The following is a 15039-nucleotide window of genomic DNA, read 5'->3' as shown; positions in this document are numbered from 1 at the left end:
ATATTGAGCTGTAAAATTTTTTTAAAAAATGTTTAGAGAATAAGGTCGTATTATTGCAAATTCAGTCCCGTATTTTACTGCACAAATCAATCATTGGACAGCTTCCTAGCACAGAGTTATCCACCAAACTTGAATGGGATTTTCAGATGTACAACATCTAGCTATACTCTTATTAGTTACTGAGGACATGAGTCTAGCAAAGCCAAGAAAATACAAAAGTAAAATGAAAAATTGCAGATGTAGTTTTGCTTCATTGTTTATTGGTTTGACCAAGCGCTATGCAGATAACCAGTTATTCTCCTCTGGATGATTTCTAGCTTTCACAGCCTGTAGTCCTTAAGGCTTGGCTTTTCATGAAGTCCTCTGGTGAAAAATCTTGAAACATATTCACTTACAAGGAGCTCTCTGTACTTGGAAGGGTTTCCCTCAGAGATCAGCTCCTTAATCGGGCCATCAAGCCTTGCGGGCGGATCCGCACGCCCCGTGAAGAAGCATATAACAGAAATTCTTGGTACCCTCCTTGGGAGTACTCTGTGCATATTGCTTTTGAACTTGTCATTGGATACAACCTCAGTGTAATTAAGACGTGTTACTATTAATAAAAAGGTCAGCCTTCAAGGGAAAAAAAAGTTAATAGAAAGTTGAAAGTTAGAACAAACCTGAACAAGGTCCCCAATGTTGACTACCAAGCTTCCTGCAATGGGGTGAACATCAACCCATTGACTCTCATGGAGAACCTGGAGTCCGCTGGTCTGGTCTTCTGCGAGAATGGTGAGGAAAGTGTTGTCTGTATGCTTGGTGACTCCCATGGCCAGTTCTGGCTCAGGGCAAGCTGGGTAGTAGTGGCATACCAGGGTACACCCTTTGTTTCATTCCATGGATCTTAGATGGTCAGGCTTGAGACCAAGACCCTCGGATAATAACTCAAATAGTGTGTCTCCAACTTTCGCAGTTTGATTTATAAACTCAATTGCAGCATCCCTGTCAATTCAGGGAGGAAACGATGAGCTTATCTTTATATGAGTACGCAAACAACTTGACAAAGGTGATCTAAACAAAGGAAAAGGACATTACTAATGTAGCCAAATAATATGTGCAACCTTGGACATTTTGTGAACTTAGTAAATTTATGAAAAAAAAGCATATATACCTGCATGAGGTGGGCAGTTCGTTTGGGTCAACATGATCGGAAGTGAGCATGGAAACGGACAACGTGTCCCTCCTATCAGCTCTATTGGATTGAAACAAATCGTGGTTACTGTTAAACCTCACTCTTCTTGCTCGACCACGTGAGTAGAACTCTTTCCTTTCATCAAGATCTTGTTCATGAAACTGCCGTACCCCATCTATTATACCGTTCAATACGCTTTGAGGTACCCCATGGTTCACCAATAGGAAAAAGCCTCATTCCTCTGATGCACTCTGGATTTGATCAACGATCTTCCTGCGTTGATCAGTTAAAAGACCATTAAGGTCTATGACAGGAAGTCTAATGTGACTCCGGGAATGATTCAATTCCTCAGCAAGCTCGTTGGCCGATCTGAGGAACATTTTGGGGATGTTCATTACCCCGGAATCCACCAGTCCTTGGACACCAAGCTTTGTGTCATCGAAAGCCTTAAGTTCTTTCATTCTGTCACAATCTGATTCATTTTTGCCATTGCCTAAGATCTCCATTTCTCCTCTCTGTTCACGCAACTATGGTATTTGCTAATGATGATTAAAAATAATCTGAAGCTGCTAAATGGTCCTTCTTATCGTTCTGTCTTTTCAATTTTAAGTTCGAAGGGAAGCGGAGGTATGACTCTGAGTACCCCTGATATTTATATGTATGACATGCTACTCGGAAACTTGGTCCGTTCTTGTTCCTCGGTCTGATTAGCTAGTTCCAATATTTTAATAAAAAATTACATGATTCAATGAAATTAATGATATTTAATTAGTAATTCTTCAATAGGCAGCACGTAATCATCCCTAAAAAGCAATAGAAACATTTGCAAAGTCCAGAGCTCACATTGACCTTCTGATTAGACAAAAGATGTTCCTGGATCGGACAAAAGTTCCTGTTCTCTCCAAGCCTCAAACCTAGCGCCGGTGGAAATTAACTAATCCTTCTAGATGGCCGCCCTAGAAACTTGAATATTCATATTTGAGGCTTGAATCCAGGAACTTAGCACAACGGTTTTTGGACTGAAATTGAGGATCTAGTACTGGCTATTGTGGGCCTGATCCTGAATTTAGTATTCATCTTTTTCTGGTTTCAGAACTTCAAAGTTTGCTGCTCGCTAGGTCAAACTTTATGGCATTTTGTATATACATTACAAAATTGAACTTGTTGAAACTTAAATCTGCATCTAGCTTAACTAATAAGTCTCTCATAATGGCAGATATGGCCCAAATGTCCCTGTTAGTACCAGCTGAGTTCACTTTGATGCTATATAATTATTTAACCTTTGGACTGGGAAAAAGTAGAAATGAAAGTAGATTTATTGAGGGTGTTATTCGATTAACCAAGTTGCGACAAAGAAATACATGCTTGTAAGAAAAGACGACGCAAGCTTTAGCACTCGTTAGAAAGGCCAAGTGGCCACCTACGGTGATTCAAGGATTCTTTAATTATATGACGAAATCAATGTTAGCAGTCAATTCCAATTTCAACTTCTTGTGTCCTTGGAACTATCGACTAACCACCTAGTCCATGTGTTAGAAACTTATAGGCAAAGTAGACTTTTTAAGACAAAACAGAAGTCTGCCAATTGTTTTTTCTTTGAAAAAAAAATATGGGGTTAGAGTTGCAAATGGGATCTATTTCAGTTAGGTAGGTTTGTTAAGGCATATAGATGATTGTCGTAGATGCAAACGGGGGATTTCAGTCAAGTTTCTGAAACGCCAGATGTGTTTAATTTCAAACAATATCATCACGGATTTACCAAAGTGAGATTGATCATTTTTAGTATTATTATTTTCTAGTACTATCAAGCAAATTTTAGGCATGAAACCCAGCCTGGTATCTGGATCCCCATACCTCAAGATGTGTAGCATAATTTATAGTATGAGCTTTAATCATCTTGAAAAGACATGAAACACAGCTTCTATATCTCCATCTTTCTAGATAAAATCGACTCTCGTCCTCAAATGCCTGTCATTTCAATTTTCCTAGTGAATGTTCATGTTCTGTTGAGCCATAAATAATATGTCTAGTTAGAAATTTCATAATTTAATTTCCATGCTGTCTTAATAAAAGATGAAAATTTTAAGCTGGCTTTGCCTGACCTCTGTTCAAGCTTATCTTATAATTCATTGATATCATGGCCAAAGTATCCAAAATCGCAAGGATGTGTGCTTGCTGAGGTTCTAACCAAAGACTTATAACAAGCACATCAAGGCTCTAGCCTTTGCTTCTAATTATTTATTGCATTTGTTTCTTTTCTTCTCTGTTCCTTTTTCTTTATTTCTCCAAAATTATGTTATTTTGAAACCTTTTACACTCCAAAAAACTCTAACTATAAAAATACCTTTTTTTACTCATTTTTTTTCTTTCCCTCTCTCTACTTCCTCCCTTTTTCTCTCTCTCTCCTCTAACCTTTCCCCTTAATAGATCGACGATCGGTGATCTATTGCCGACAACTGGTGATCGGCTTCCGATTGTTGGTGATTGGTGACCAGTTGCTAGTGATCGATGACGAACTGTCAGCTATTGGTGACTGGTGACCAATGGTAGGTGACAACTTGTCGACAGTTGGCAATCAACGCTCGACGACCTGTGACAATGGGCTACAGTGGTCAATCTTTAAAGAAGGTGAGGGGAGAGATAGAGAAAAGAGGAGGTAGAGAGGAAAAGAAAAAATGAGAAAAATGTGCTTTTATATTTAGGGTTTTGAGAGTGTAAAAAGTCTAAAACGACATAATTTTAGAGATAGAAAGGGAAAAAATAAGAAAGAAATAGAGAGAAAAAAAATTAAAAAAAATAAAAACAATAAATAAAGTAAAAAAGAACATTTCAATATTTAATTTATTAATTGATGTATACTTTTTTTATTTAAAAAATAAAATTCGAATTTTCTCTCTCTTAATTATAAATAAATAAATAAATAAATAAAATAAAAACTTAGACATGGTGATAAGAACCTTGATGTGTTTGCTTGAGCAATTTTCAAAATAAAAAATCTAAATTATTATTTATTGAACACCAATTTGCATTTTGATGGAAATCCTCTCCCCCTTAGCATTTATTAGAGTAATTAATTAATTGGACAATATGATTATTGTTTTTTATATAGTTAAATTCATAAATTTTGTGATTAACATTGTGAAATAACTTATTATCTTCTTCCTCAAACCACCATAAATTATCATAGTTCCAAAAACTATATATAGTATCAATTAACTTCCTTAATCTTCTCAAAAAAAAAAAAATCTTAATCTTTACCTTTACAGGGGGAACTTCCCAATCATTTATTATTGAACTATTAGCATAGTCATAGTATAAAGTTGCATAGACATGACCACACAAACAGATAAAAACTAGCAAGAAAAAATTACAAAAGCTTAACCTTTTCTCAATCTCATATAAAAAAAAAAGGCTTAACCTTCATGGCCTGTAATAATCTAAAGGAGACTTCTCATCAAGTGAGCTAGAGTTAAATCTGGCAACATACTCCCTTAACGGGATTTCTTTGTACCGTGGAGGATTTGCCTCTGATGTCAACTCTTGTATTGGACTGTATGTCTTCTCAGGCATGCTAAGAGGTCCTGCGAAAAAGCATGGTGCAGAGATCCTAGGTCCAACATGGTTGGCAATTACTCTATGTTCAACACTCTTGAACTTGTCATTTGATACAATCTATATGGTATCGACATTAAAATTAATGGCTTTGTAAAAAGGCAAGTTCAATGAAAGCATAAGCATAAGAAACAAACCTGGAGAAGATCACCAATATTTACTACCACGCCTCCCTGAATGGGCTGAACATCAAACCATTGACCCTCATGAAGGACTTGGAGGCCGCTGATTTCATTCTGTATAAGCAGAGTCAAGAAGCCTGGATCCGCATGCCTGCTTACTCCCAAAGTCAGTTTCGGCTGGGGGCAAGCTGGATAGTAGTGGCACACAAGGGTGCCCTCTTCACCACATTCCATCGAGCCAAGGTAGTCTGCTCGAAGCCCAAGAGCCTCTGACAACAACTCAAACAAAGTGTCTCCTAATTTTCTGATATGCTTAACATACTCTAGTGTTGATTTTCTGCAAATTTGAACAAATAGTACAAGAACCATCTACTTAAATATTCCAGCATCGGAGATGAGTATACCATCCTCTAACACGTAGTTACAGAGATAACTTATGGTCTAGAAAGAGAAATGTGTTGGAATAAGTGAATGAAAATACAGAAAATTATGAAATGATTCTAAAGCTTGCATCAATATCACTATTCTTAAAGTTATATTTGTTTCCATTATTGGAGTGCAAGAGGGTTTTATGCTTTTAAACATCGAAAATACAATGGAAACTCATGAATGGTTATGTTTTGTATTGACGAAATCAATTCACTGAACACTCACTGATGTAGAACAAGATTATCAAACTCTTTTAGAGTTTTTCTATAACAAAACAATATATAAGTAATCTGAAAAAATATTAAGTGAATGACAGATTGAATGGAAGTTGTTTTTGTATTTTTTTTAACCAGAAGAATCCTATTTAAAGACAATTAAATGTCTTTTTCACAAGCATATCTGCTCTTTTTGTACAGAGAAATTTGTTGGCACAATTAAAAGTTAATTAACAACTGTTTAATTCAAAAATTAAACTTGAATTAAAATAATTTATTAATCAACTGCCACTTGAAGTGCAAAGTACTTTTATTAAATAATAATATAATTATATATTATTAATTTATTAAATTACAAGATCAACCAAAACTTGAAAACCTAACCATAATCCAATTTGAACTTTAGCCCAATTTAATCCAACTGCTAAAGACTTAGATTCTTATTTTCACGCATATTATTTGCTGAAAATATCCAACAAAATGAAGATGGCTGCAAGCACTGCATTCATCAAGCTCATTACATATATACTAAAGTTTTGAGTAGAGAATATATCATTAACACTTAACAATGTGATTCAGTGTCAGAGATGAATCCAGACAGGTAACAAAACTAACAAATTAGATTATTTACCTGCACACCACTGGCAATAACTCAGGGTCAAGATCGACAGCAAGCAAAGAAATGGTCAGCGTGTCCCTCCAGTTAGCAGCTCGTGATTTATATAGATCATAATTAGCGTTGAATCTCACTTTCTTCGTGGTGTCACGGCTATAGACCTCTTTCTTCACCTCCACATCTTGCTCATTAAACATACGTACTCCATCAATCATCTCATCCAGAACACTTAAAGGGATCCCATGATTAATTACTAGGAAAAAGCCCCACTTCTCCGATGCAATCCTAACTTCATCTACAATCTCCTTACGCCGGCTACCTTCTTGGATGTTGTTAAGGTCTATGATTGGAACTTCAATGTTTTTCTGGCAGGAATTTCGTTCCTCAGCAAGCTCCTCAGGAGGTCGTACGAATATCTTGGGGATGCTAACTATGCCAGCATCTACAAGTCCTTTGACACCAGCTTTTGTGTCATCAAAAGCCTTCAACTCTTCAGTCCTATTATTGTAAACTGAGGTTGGGGATGCCATTTCTCCAGTATTTGACAAACTCATTCTCTCTTTCAAGTTGAGATGAGTTTTTTCCACTGCGAGTTCAAATCCCTTTATAGAAGGTAAGCTTGTCACTTTGCCTATAAGATGAAGTATGACATAAGTTAAAGAAATGGAAGGTATTGAAAAAATTTTAGATCAAACATAACGGTCAAAGCCAATTACTTGTGAACTAAAACTTCTATGTTTAAACTAATCAACCTTTGAAATGTTGGGAGATGCAAATTGGGCTGGGCGGAAATTTCGGCAATTAAGGAGCTTCTCACAATTTTTGTCGCATCCAAGTGGGTTTTGTCGCATAATCCAATTGTTGAAAGTGATTCTACCAATACAGTAAAGTGATGCTCTAAACCTCTTGACTCTCCCATAGAAGTATAGTGCTTGCAATTGACGCCTTGAAAGCATAGGAAAGGAGTTGGGAGGTAATACGTACTTTAAGGGAGGCAAATTTTGCTGCGGGACAGTCTTGCCAAATCCGGGGATGCAAATTAGGGCTGTGCAAACAGGTAATTTCGGTTAATTCGGTTTCTGGATATTAGTAGCTGAACTAACTAAACTCTAATGTAAAACTAACCAAAATCGAACCGAAGTAAATAACTAACCGAACCAACCGAAATCGAACTAACTCGGTTAGTTCGATTCAGTTATCAAAAATCGAACTTAATAATTTTTTTAGGTAATAATAAAAATCTCCAAAACAGGAAAAAAAAAAAAGAAAAGGATACTTTCGCTACACTGCTGAGTGCTGTTGAGCTTGGACAGCTTTTCTGCAAGTATCTATTCACTGAGTACACTATTCATCCCACAACCACCAAAAACCCTAAAGCACTGCCCAAATTAGATAATAAAAGCTTTTTTTGGTTTTTGCCCTTTGAAATGAAATTCAAATAAGAAACAATAAAAACCCTAATAAATTACCCAAATTGAAGGAGACTTGGATCGTTAAACCCCAAAGCTGAAATGGAACAAAAACAGGGTGCAATTGAGAAAGAGAAGAAGGGTATTTCCCAAATTGAGGAAATGCAGAGAATGGAAATATTCGAACTGCGTGAAGAATCAATGGCCTGCATGTCACATAAACCCCAAAACTGAAAGGAAACTTAGAACGCCGAGACGACGAATTGAATTAAAAGCACATGAAACTTCCAAGAACATGGATAAAATAGAGAAGGGAACCCTAACAACGGTTTTTTTTTTTCAAAGAAAGGAGCGAAAAGAAACGTTTCAAAAAGAAAAGAAGAGAGGCATTTGAAACGACAGAGAGGAGATGGAGAAGGCTTTAGGCCTTCTACTTTTAGCTTTGAGCAGCGGTGAAAGATTGTAAATTTCGGGCCAAATTTGGCGCAAAACAATGAGAGAAAAGAGCTTTCTTATTATTATTATTTTTTAATTTTTTAAGTAAAATCTCTAAAATACCCTTCAATTAGTTCAAGTAGATATTTCCTTAACCGAAACCGAACTAAAATTATTGTACTAACCGAACTATTTTAACTAAATTAACTGAAAAATCGAACTAACCGAATTAAAAAAACTGATTCAATTCGATTTCTATTTACTCACCCCAAGATGCAATCCGGGATGCATTAATGCTTGCTTTCCCTGAATCAGGGGATTTTTAAGGGAAGGGGTAAGGGGGTAATTAGGGAAATTGGCCGGGCCCACAGAGGCAGGGTGGTAGAGGTTGGCTGTTAACCTTGAGTGCCAAGTGGTTTACTGTGTGCTTTGTCCTTTCCTTTGATTCCTCTTTCTTGTGGACTAGGTGTACCTCACTTAATCTGCCAAAAGGTTTTGTATCCTGCAGGTTTACAGAACACAAGACATAGTGATTGTGGATGGATTCGGATGCTTGCCAGCTAACTCTTGCGATAGGGATATAGGCTAAGGCGACGATGAGTGCCAGGAGGGATTTGTTACTTACTGTTATCTTGCTCGGTGTTATTGGTCCCGGGGATAGTTCCGGATCCGGGGAGGTAAGGTAGCAGACTCAAAAATAAAAATAAAAAAAAAAATTGTAGGGGGATGGAACTTGTGGGAGATGTATCCCAAGTAATGTAGTGGGGGGAGCGGGAAAGCGCGTTCCTTGAAGATGATCACACTTCCCTGCTGNGATGTAGGTAGAAAATACTAATACATAACAAAGTAGTATATTACAAGAAAAAAAAATAAATATATATATATATATATATATATATAAAATATATAAAAAAAAAAAAGAAAGAGAGAGACAAGGAGAAAAATATGGAAAAATATGTATATATAAAGGTGGGGAATAACATAAGGTGGAATAAAAGTTAAAGAGCAACAAGGTGCCCTCTCATTCAGTTAATGAAAATTTAACTTTCAAAAGAAAAAAAAAACCTTTGAAATGTTCTGATCAAACATATGAGCACATTCTCAATCCAGTTTAATTTTCTGATAAATTTATAAATATAAAATCCAAGTTGATCATATCTAACTTAATCTGTCTACTTTATGACTCTCTGTCTTATCCATGAGGGAGGGTAATTTGACAACTAGTTGAAAGAGACTTAAACAAAGGCAGTTAATCAATTATGGGATAAGGCTATTTTTCTTGCTCAGACATGCTTTCACCCTGTAGGATGTGTATTGAACTTTAAACGAATGAATCTAAAAGCAGGCCATGCCTTGTATATCTTGATTACAAACACAAGTTGTCACATAGGGTCATTCTGATAAACTTTACTCTAAAATCAAGGCCATCAACTGATTGAAGTGGATGCTGATTCCTACCTTGGAGAAAAACTCATGAATGTTGGTCATTATCAATTCATTTGCACGAATAAAATGCCTTTCAATTTTAATTTTCTGCTATGTTTTAATGAGCACAACTGCCTGCATGTTATGTTAAGGCTCACAGAGCAGAAACTTGTAAGTGGGGAATTCAACCAGTTGGCGAGGTGATCATTTATCAGAAACCAGAGAATCTAATTTGTGACAGAGAACGGAGTGGAACGAGGTTTGTGGGCGGGAGGACGGTGTTCTTTAGTTCTTGGCATTTTTCTGTATCCCTTTCTGAAATTCGTCTAATACTTAAAGATTTAACATGCCATAAGAAATAGAGCTATTTTATTGACAAAATATAAGGGAGGTGTCCATGTCACAGAATATAGTAATTTTAGACATGACCAACACAAACTAATAGAAGCTAGCAAGACTCCACACAAAGTACAAATGCTTAAATGCTTAACCTTCTTCTGGATTGGCTTGCCATTGGAAATATCATTCCTTGGCATTGATAGTTAGCTTAATAGCTTATGGTAATCTATATTCATTGCTTGTAGTAATCAATAGGAGGCTTCCCATCAAGTGAGCCAGATAAAAATCTGGCAACATATTCCCTTAACACGACATCTTTGTATCGAGGAGGATTTGCCTCTGATGTCAACTCCTTGATTGGCCTGAAAGGCTTGTCAAGCAAACTAGAATGGCCTGAGAAAAAGCATGGCACGGAAATTCTGGGTCCAACATGAGTGGCGACTACTCTATGCTTGACACTCTTGAGCTTGTCATTTGATACAATCTACCATGACGACATAAATAGTTAGTGGCTAATGTGAAAAGGAAAGTTTAATAAAAGCAGAAGCATATGAAGCAAACCTGAAGCAGATCTCCGATATTTACAACCAAGCCTCCTCGAACGGGGTGAACGTTAAACCATTGACCCTCACGAAGGACTTGGAGGCCGTTGATTTCGTTCTGCAGAAGCACAGTCAATAAGCCTGGATCTGCATGCTTCCTTACTCCCAAAGTCAGTTCCGGCTGGGGGCAAGCTGGATAGTAGTGGCACACAATGCTACACCCTTTAGCAAATCCCAATGAGACAAGGTGGTCTGCTTGAAGCCCAAGAGCCTCTGATAGCAACTCAAACAAAGTCTCTCCTAATTTTCTGATATACTTTGTATACTCTGATGTTGATTCTCTGCAAATATAAACAAACAGAGCAAGAAGCATCTACAGCGAAACTGAGATAAATAGACAAATTTCCATAATACTTCAGTAGTATAACTGTAGCCTTGATTTTTGAGAGATATTAGGAATACTCAGTACTAATATATGCTCCTATATTGGCTCAAGTCCCACTAATCATGTAGTTATGGTTTGGTCATAAAAATCTAAAGCATATGACAGATTCTGACCAATTTTAAAATTTCGATATTATCATGATAACAAAAAAAGATTTAGTGACCAAATAATCTGAGATATTCAACTTAACCAAAAGTGATTCAGGGACAGAATTGATTGACAAGCAGGTAACAAACAAAAAAATTAGGTTAGTTTTCAGTTACCTGCACACTGCTGGCAATTCTTCAGGTTGAGGATCGGAATCAAGGAAAGAAAGGGTCAGAGTGTCCCTCCAATCAGCAGTTCGTGATGCATATAGATCAAAGTTAGAGTGGAACCTCACTTTCTTTGTGGGGTCACGGCTATAAAACTCTTGCTTTGACTCCAAATCTTGCTCGTTAAACCTGCGCACCCCATCAATCATCTCATCCAGCACGCTTAAAGGGATCCCATGATTAACTACTTGGAAAAAGCCCCACTCTGTTGATGCAACCCTCACTTCGTCTACAATCTCCTTACGCCGGTTACCTTCTTGGATGTTGGTTAGATCTATGATTGGAACTTCACAGTTTATCCGGCAGGAATTCAGTTCCTCAGCGAGCTCCTCAGCTGGTCGTATGAAAATCTTGGGGATGCTAACTATACCAGCATCTACTAGTCCTTTGACACCTGCTTTTGTGTCATCAAAATCCTTCAACTCTTTACTTCTGTTATACTCCCCTGAGATCTCTGATGCCATTTTCACAGGCGCCTGATATGCTCTTTCCTTCTGACAGGATTTTAAAGACTCCCTCCGAGAATTTAAATACTTCTTATGAAGATAAGTTTGACCACAAAATGAATTTAAAAAGACAAACGACTAATGCATTACAATACTAAAGCCATTTTTTTTAATTCCCTATGGGTTTTGCGTCTGATAGCAGAATTGGTCCTAACCTACTCTGCATCACATTGCAATCTCTCTCTCTCCCTCTCTCTATATATATATATATATTATCCAACGTGACACTTTTCCTGTTAATTATTGAGGTATATGTCATGGAAAAATGTTTTCTGTAACTGCAATTTTCAACAACTGACATGAATGAGAGAGAGAGATTCTCAATGTCAAGTGCTGACTTTTCTCCAAGTTACTGTTTATCTTTTAGCGTAATTCTTGAAGACAATTTTGACTAAAAAATGAATAAAAATAGAAAAATGACTCATGGATTACAATGACTAAAACGATTTTTTAATTTCCAACGGGTTTTGTATGATAGCAGAATTGGTCCTAACCTGCTCTGCATCACATTGCAACCTTCATATTAACCCGCGTGACGCTTTTCTTAAAAACAATTAAAACGTAAAAATCTTGTGTTTCCAGGGACTTTCCTTATAGTCGTAAATGTCAATGTCATGCAAAAAAGTTTTAAGAACAACTTTCAACAAATGAAATGAATGGGATATTCACAGCATCAAGGGCTGACTTTTCTGCAAGGGACTATATATCTTTTTTTTGTAATTCTTGCAATACTTTTTGAGCTGGTCTGCTGCCACAGTTAAGCATCCATTTTATTGAGTAAAAGACAAATAAGACTGGCACAATTTCATAGAGGGCATTGATTTTGGTTCTGAAGAAAGCAGGATTAAAAAAGCTCCCATGACTCTGTTTTCTTTCATTTTATCATGTAAGAACTCAATGCAAGAGGGGTCACCTAACCTCATCTTTCATTTATTGGTGAACATAACAATCCATGAAAAAAGCCTACAGAACATTCATAAACCTTCCTTGCAACTTTTTTTTTGAAAGCTATCCTTGCAACTTGAAGTGTGTTAATGCGGAGTTCTCATCAAGTCCTTTTGAATCATAGTAGCTAATGAAATCTTGCACTGTGGTTTCACGGTATACAGGGGGGTTTTCTTCTGATAACAATTCCTTGATCGGGCCATATATCCTTGTTGAGGGGTATAAATGAGGAGTGAAAAAGCAAGCTACGGATACTCTAGGGCCTATATGATTTGCCAAAACCCGGTGCTCCACGCTTTTGAACTTGTCATTCGATATAAGCTGCAACAAACAGAAATCATACAAGTTTGTTAACATGTTTTAACTTGCTTTCCTCTGTTGAACAATGAACCGTTTTCTATTTAAGATCTTTATAGAAAAAGAATGATATCCTTGAATTTCAAAAGAAGATAACCCAGATCTCTCTCTTTCCAGAACATGTTGTCATGTGCAAGAACCTAATTCTGACATGATGATGATAAAAAAAATACCGAAGGATGATGCATGGATAGATGGACAAGAGGCACAATGCAATTTAATAAACAATAGCTTGCCTGCAAGAGATCTCCAATGTTAACAACTAAAGCCCCAGGAACAGAAGGAACATCAATCCACTGATTTTGATGAAAAACTTGGAGTCCACCTATATGGTCTTGAAGTAGGATGGTGAGGAAATCAGGATCAGAGTGCTTAGTAGTTCCCATAGTCAGTTCAGGCTCTGGACATGCAGGGTAGTAGTGACTCAGAAGACAATGCCCCTTTGGACAATCCAAACCTAACAGGTGGTCAGGCTTTAGCCCAAGTGCCTCGGAGAGCAACTCATATAAAGTTGTCCCTAATTTATGAATTTGTTTTGAGTACTCCATTGTTATATCTCTGCATAATATTTACATACAGAACAAAGATGGGTTATGCTCACACTTCTTTGAGAGGAATTCTGTTTCCAAAGGACAAGGGATGTTCAAGATTTCTCACTCATTATTTTCAAAAAAGTTAACTACATTTAGTAAGATTTTATTTAAGAATTTCCAGAAATTAAATTAAAACTTATTGTTCAGCTCCCATAGTCTAATTAAAGATCTTGTTGTACTCGCAGGTTGAATTGTCCTACAATATGACATCAAAGTCTTTCTAGCCTAATGTTTTAGAATTTTATTCAGATTGTCCAGTTTCCTTTCTTTCTTTAATTATTTATTGCAAATTGCAATAGCCAATTTCCATTCTAACAAAATACATATAACATCCATGATTTTCATCAAATAAACGAAGAAAATTTAGAGCATTGAATCATTTCATCATCAATTTCCAAATATCAAGAGAAATGGAAATTTCAGTGTACCTGCAAACTAGAGGCAATTCTTGTGGGTCAAGAGGCTCTGGTCCCATAACACAGAACAAAGTGTCCCTCCAATTGGCATAACTTGACTGGTACAGATCAAAATTACTCCCATACTTCACTTTTCTCATCGTCTCCCTTGTGTAATACCCTTCCTTGACCTCCCTTGGAAGCTCGTGAAACCCACGCGCTGCCGCCAACATCTCGTCCAACACCCTTTGGGGCACCCCATGGTTAACAACCTGGAAGAACCCAACATCCCCTGCCGCCTTCTGGACTCCAGCGATCACCTCATCACACCGGTTTTCGATGTTTTCAAGGTCAATGACCGGAATAGAAAACTGGGTAGAAATTGGTTTGACCGAATTCCGGTCCTCCTTTGGCCGGCGGAAAATCCGGGGAATTTTGGTGATTCCAGTGTCGACAAGGCCTTTGACGCCTGATTTTGATTCGTCAAAGGCTTTGAGTTCTTGGAATCTATCATAAGTGGTTAGATTTTCCGTGCAGGAATCTTCGGCCAAGCTAGCCGCCATTTTCGGTTTAGAGTAGCTTTCGGCGGAGTTCAGTAAGAAGACCGGACAGGAGTTGGGCAACAAGACACAAGTTCAAATCATGTCATTATGTGCAAATACGTGGCACGTTGAGGAAGTTTACTTTGTGTAACTAAAAGTTTTAAAGTCCATAGTAATTCAATTATCATGGTAATTTAATCAACCTCTCTAATCATTTTATCTCTCTCTCTCTCTCTCTCTCTCTAAATGTAAGATTTTGTATGAATTACTTATGTCTAAAGTTTGATTTCTCTTCGCTTTGATTACCTAAAAATATTAAAAGAGATGATAAAGCGTGCACACTTTTTTTATAAGCAAAACAAAATGCTTTCAAAAGGAGAGAATAAAATCAATTTCTTTAGTGATGGGTGTGAAGAATGTGATTGATTATTCATCTGAACACCAGAAATAATTTGCCCCAAGGCCCTCAACAGGAACTCCGAGCTCCTCTCCCACAGCTTGCATCTTGGCCAAGCCTGTTTGATTGTTTGGACCGCCCCCTTCCTAGTCAATATGCATATATGCTTCTCTAAGCTCTGATTTCTTTTCATGCAACAAAGAAGATCCATGTCCGTGAGAAAGGAAAAG

At 37.1% G+C, this 15039-nt stretch overlaps 1 protein-coding gene and 1 pseudogene across 1 annotated transcript; both read right to left on the bottom strand.

Moving 5' to 3' along the window:
* On the bottom strand, positions 54–8069 carry LOC18603194 (annotated as a pseudogene).
* On the bottom strand, positions 9782–14591 carry LOC18603192. Its single transcript, XM_018119119.1, has 7 exons — positions 13904–14591; positions 13119–13440; positions 12590–12846; positions 12313–12328; positions 11024–11658; positions 10335–10656; positions 9782–10257 (listed from the first exon to the last, which is right to left on the bottom strand). Exons 1-7 carry the CDS (start codon positions 14431–14433, stop codon positions 10006–10008), a joined length of 2334 nt encoding a protein of 777 aa, XP_017974608.1. The 5' UTR covers positions 14434–14591; the 3' UTR covers positions 9782–10005.

Source organism: Theobroma cacao, chromosome 4 (genome assembly GCF_000208745.1).
Source record: "Theobroma cacao cultivar B97-61/B2 chromosome 4, Criollo_cocoa_genome_V2, whole genome shotgun sequence".
Classification (NCBI taxonomy): domain Eukaryota; kingdom Viridiplantae; phylum Streptophyta; class Magnoliopsida; order Malvales; family Malvaceae; genus Theobroma; species Theobroma cacao.
Note: the sequence above shows the minus strand (reverse complement) of the source record. Positions and strands in the feature narration are given on the sequence as shown.

Excerpts from the sequence above, each read along its gene's own strand:
- LOC18603192 (XM_018119119.1), bottom strand. The coding sequence starts at position 14,433 with ATGGCGGCTAGCTTGGCCGAAGATTCCTGCACGGAAAATCTAACCACT. Across the intron at positions 13,441-13,903 it reads GAATTGCCTCTAGTTTGCAG|AGATATAACAATGGAGTACT; the intron begins GTACACTGAAAT and ends AATATTATGCAG. Across the intron at positions 10,657-11,023 it reads GAATTGCCAGCAGTGTGCAG|AGAATCAACATCAGAGTATA; the intron begins GTAACTGAAAAC and ends TTATATTTGCAG.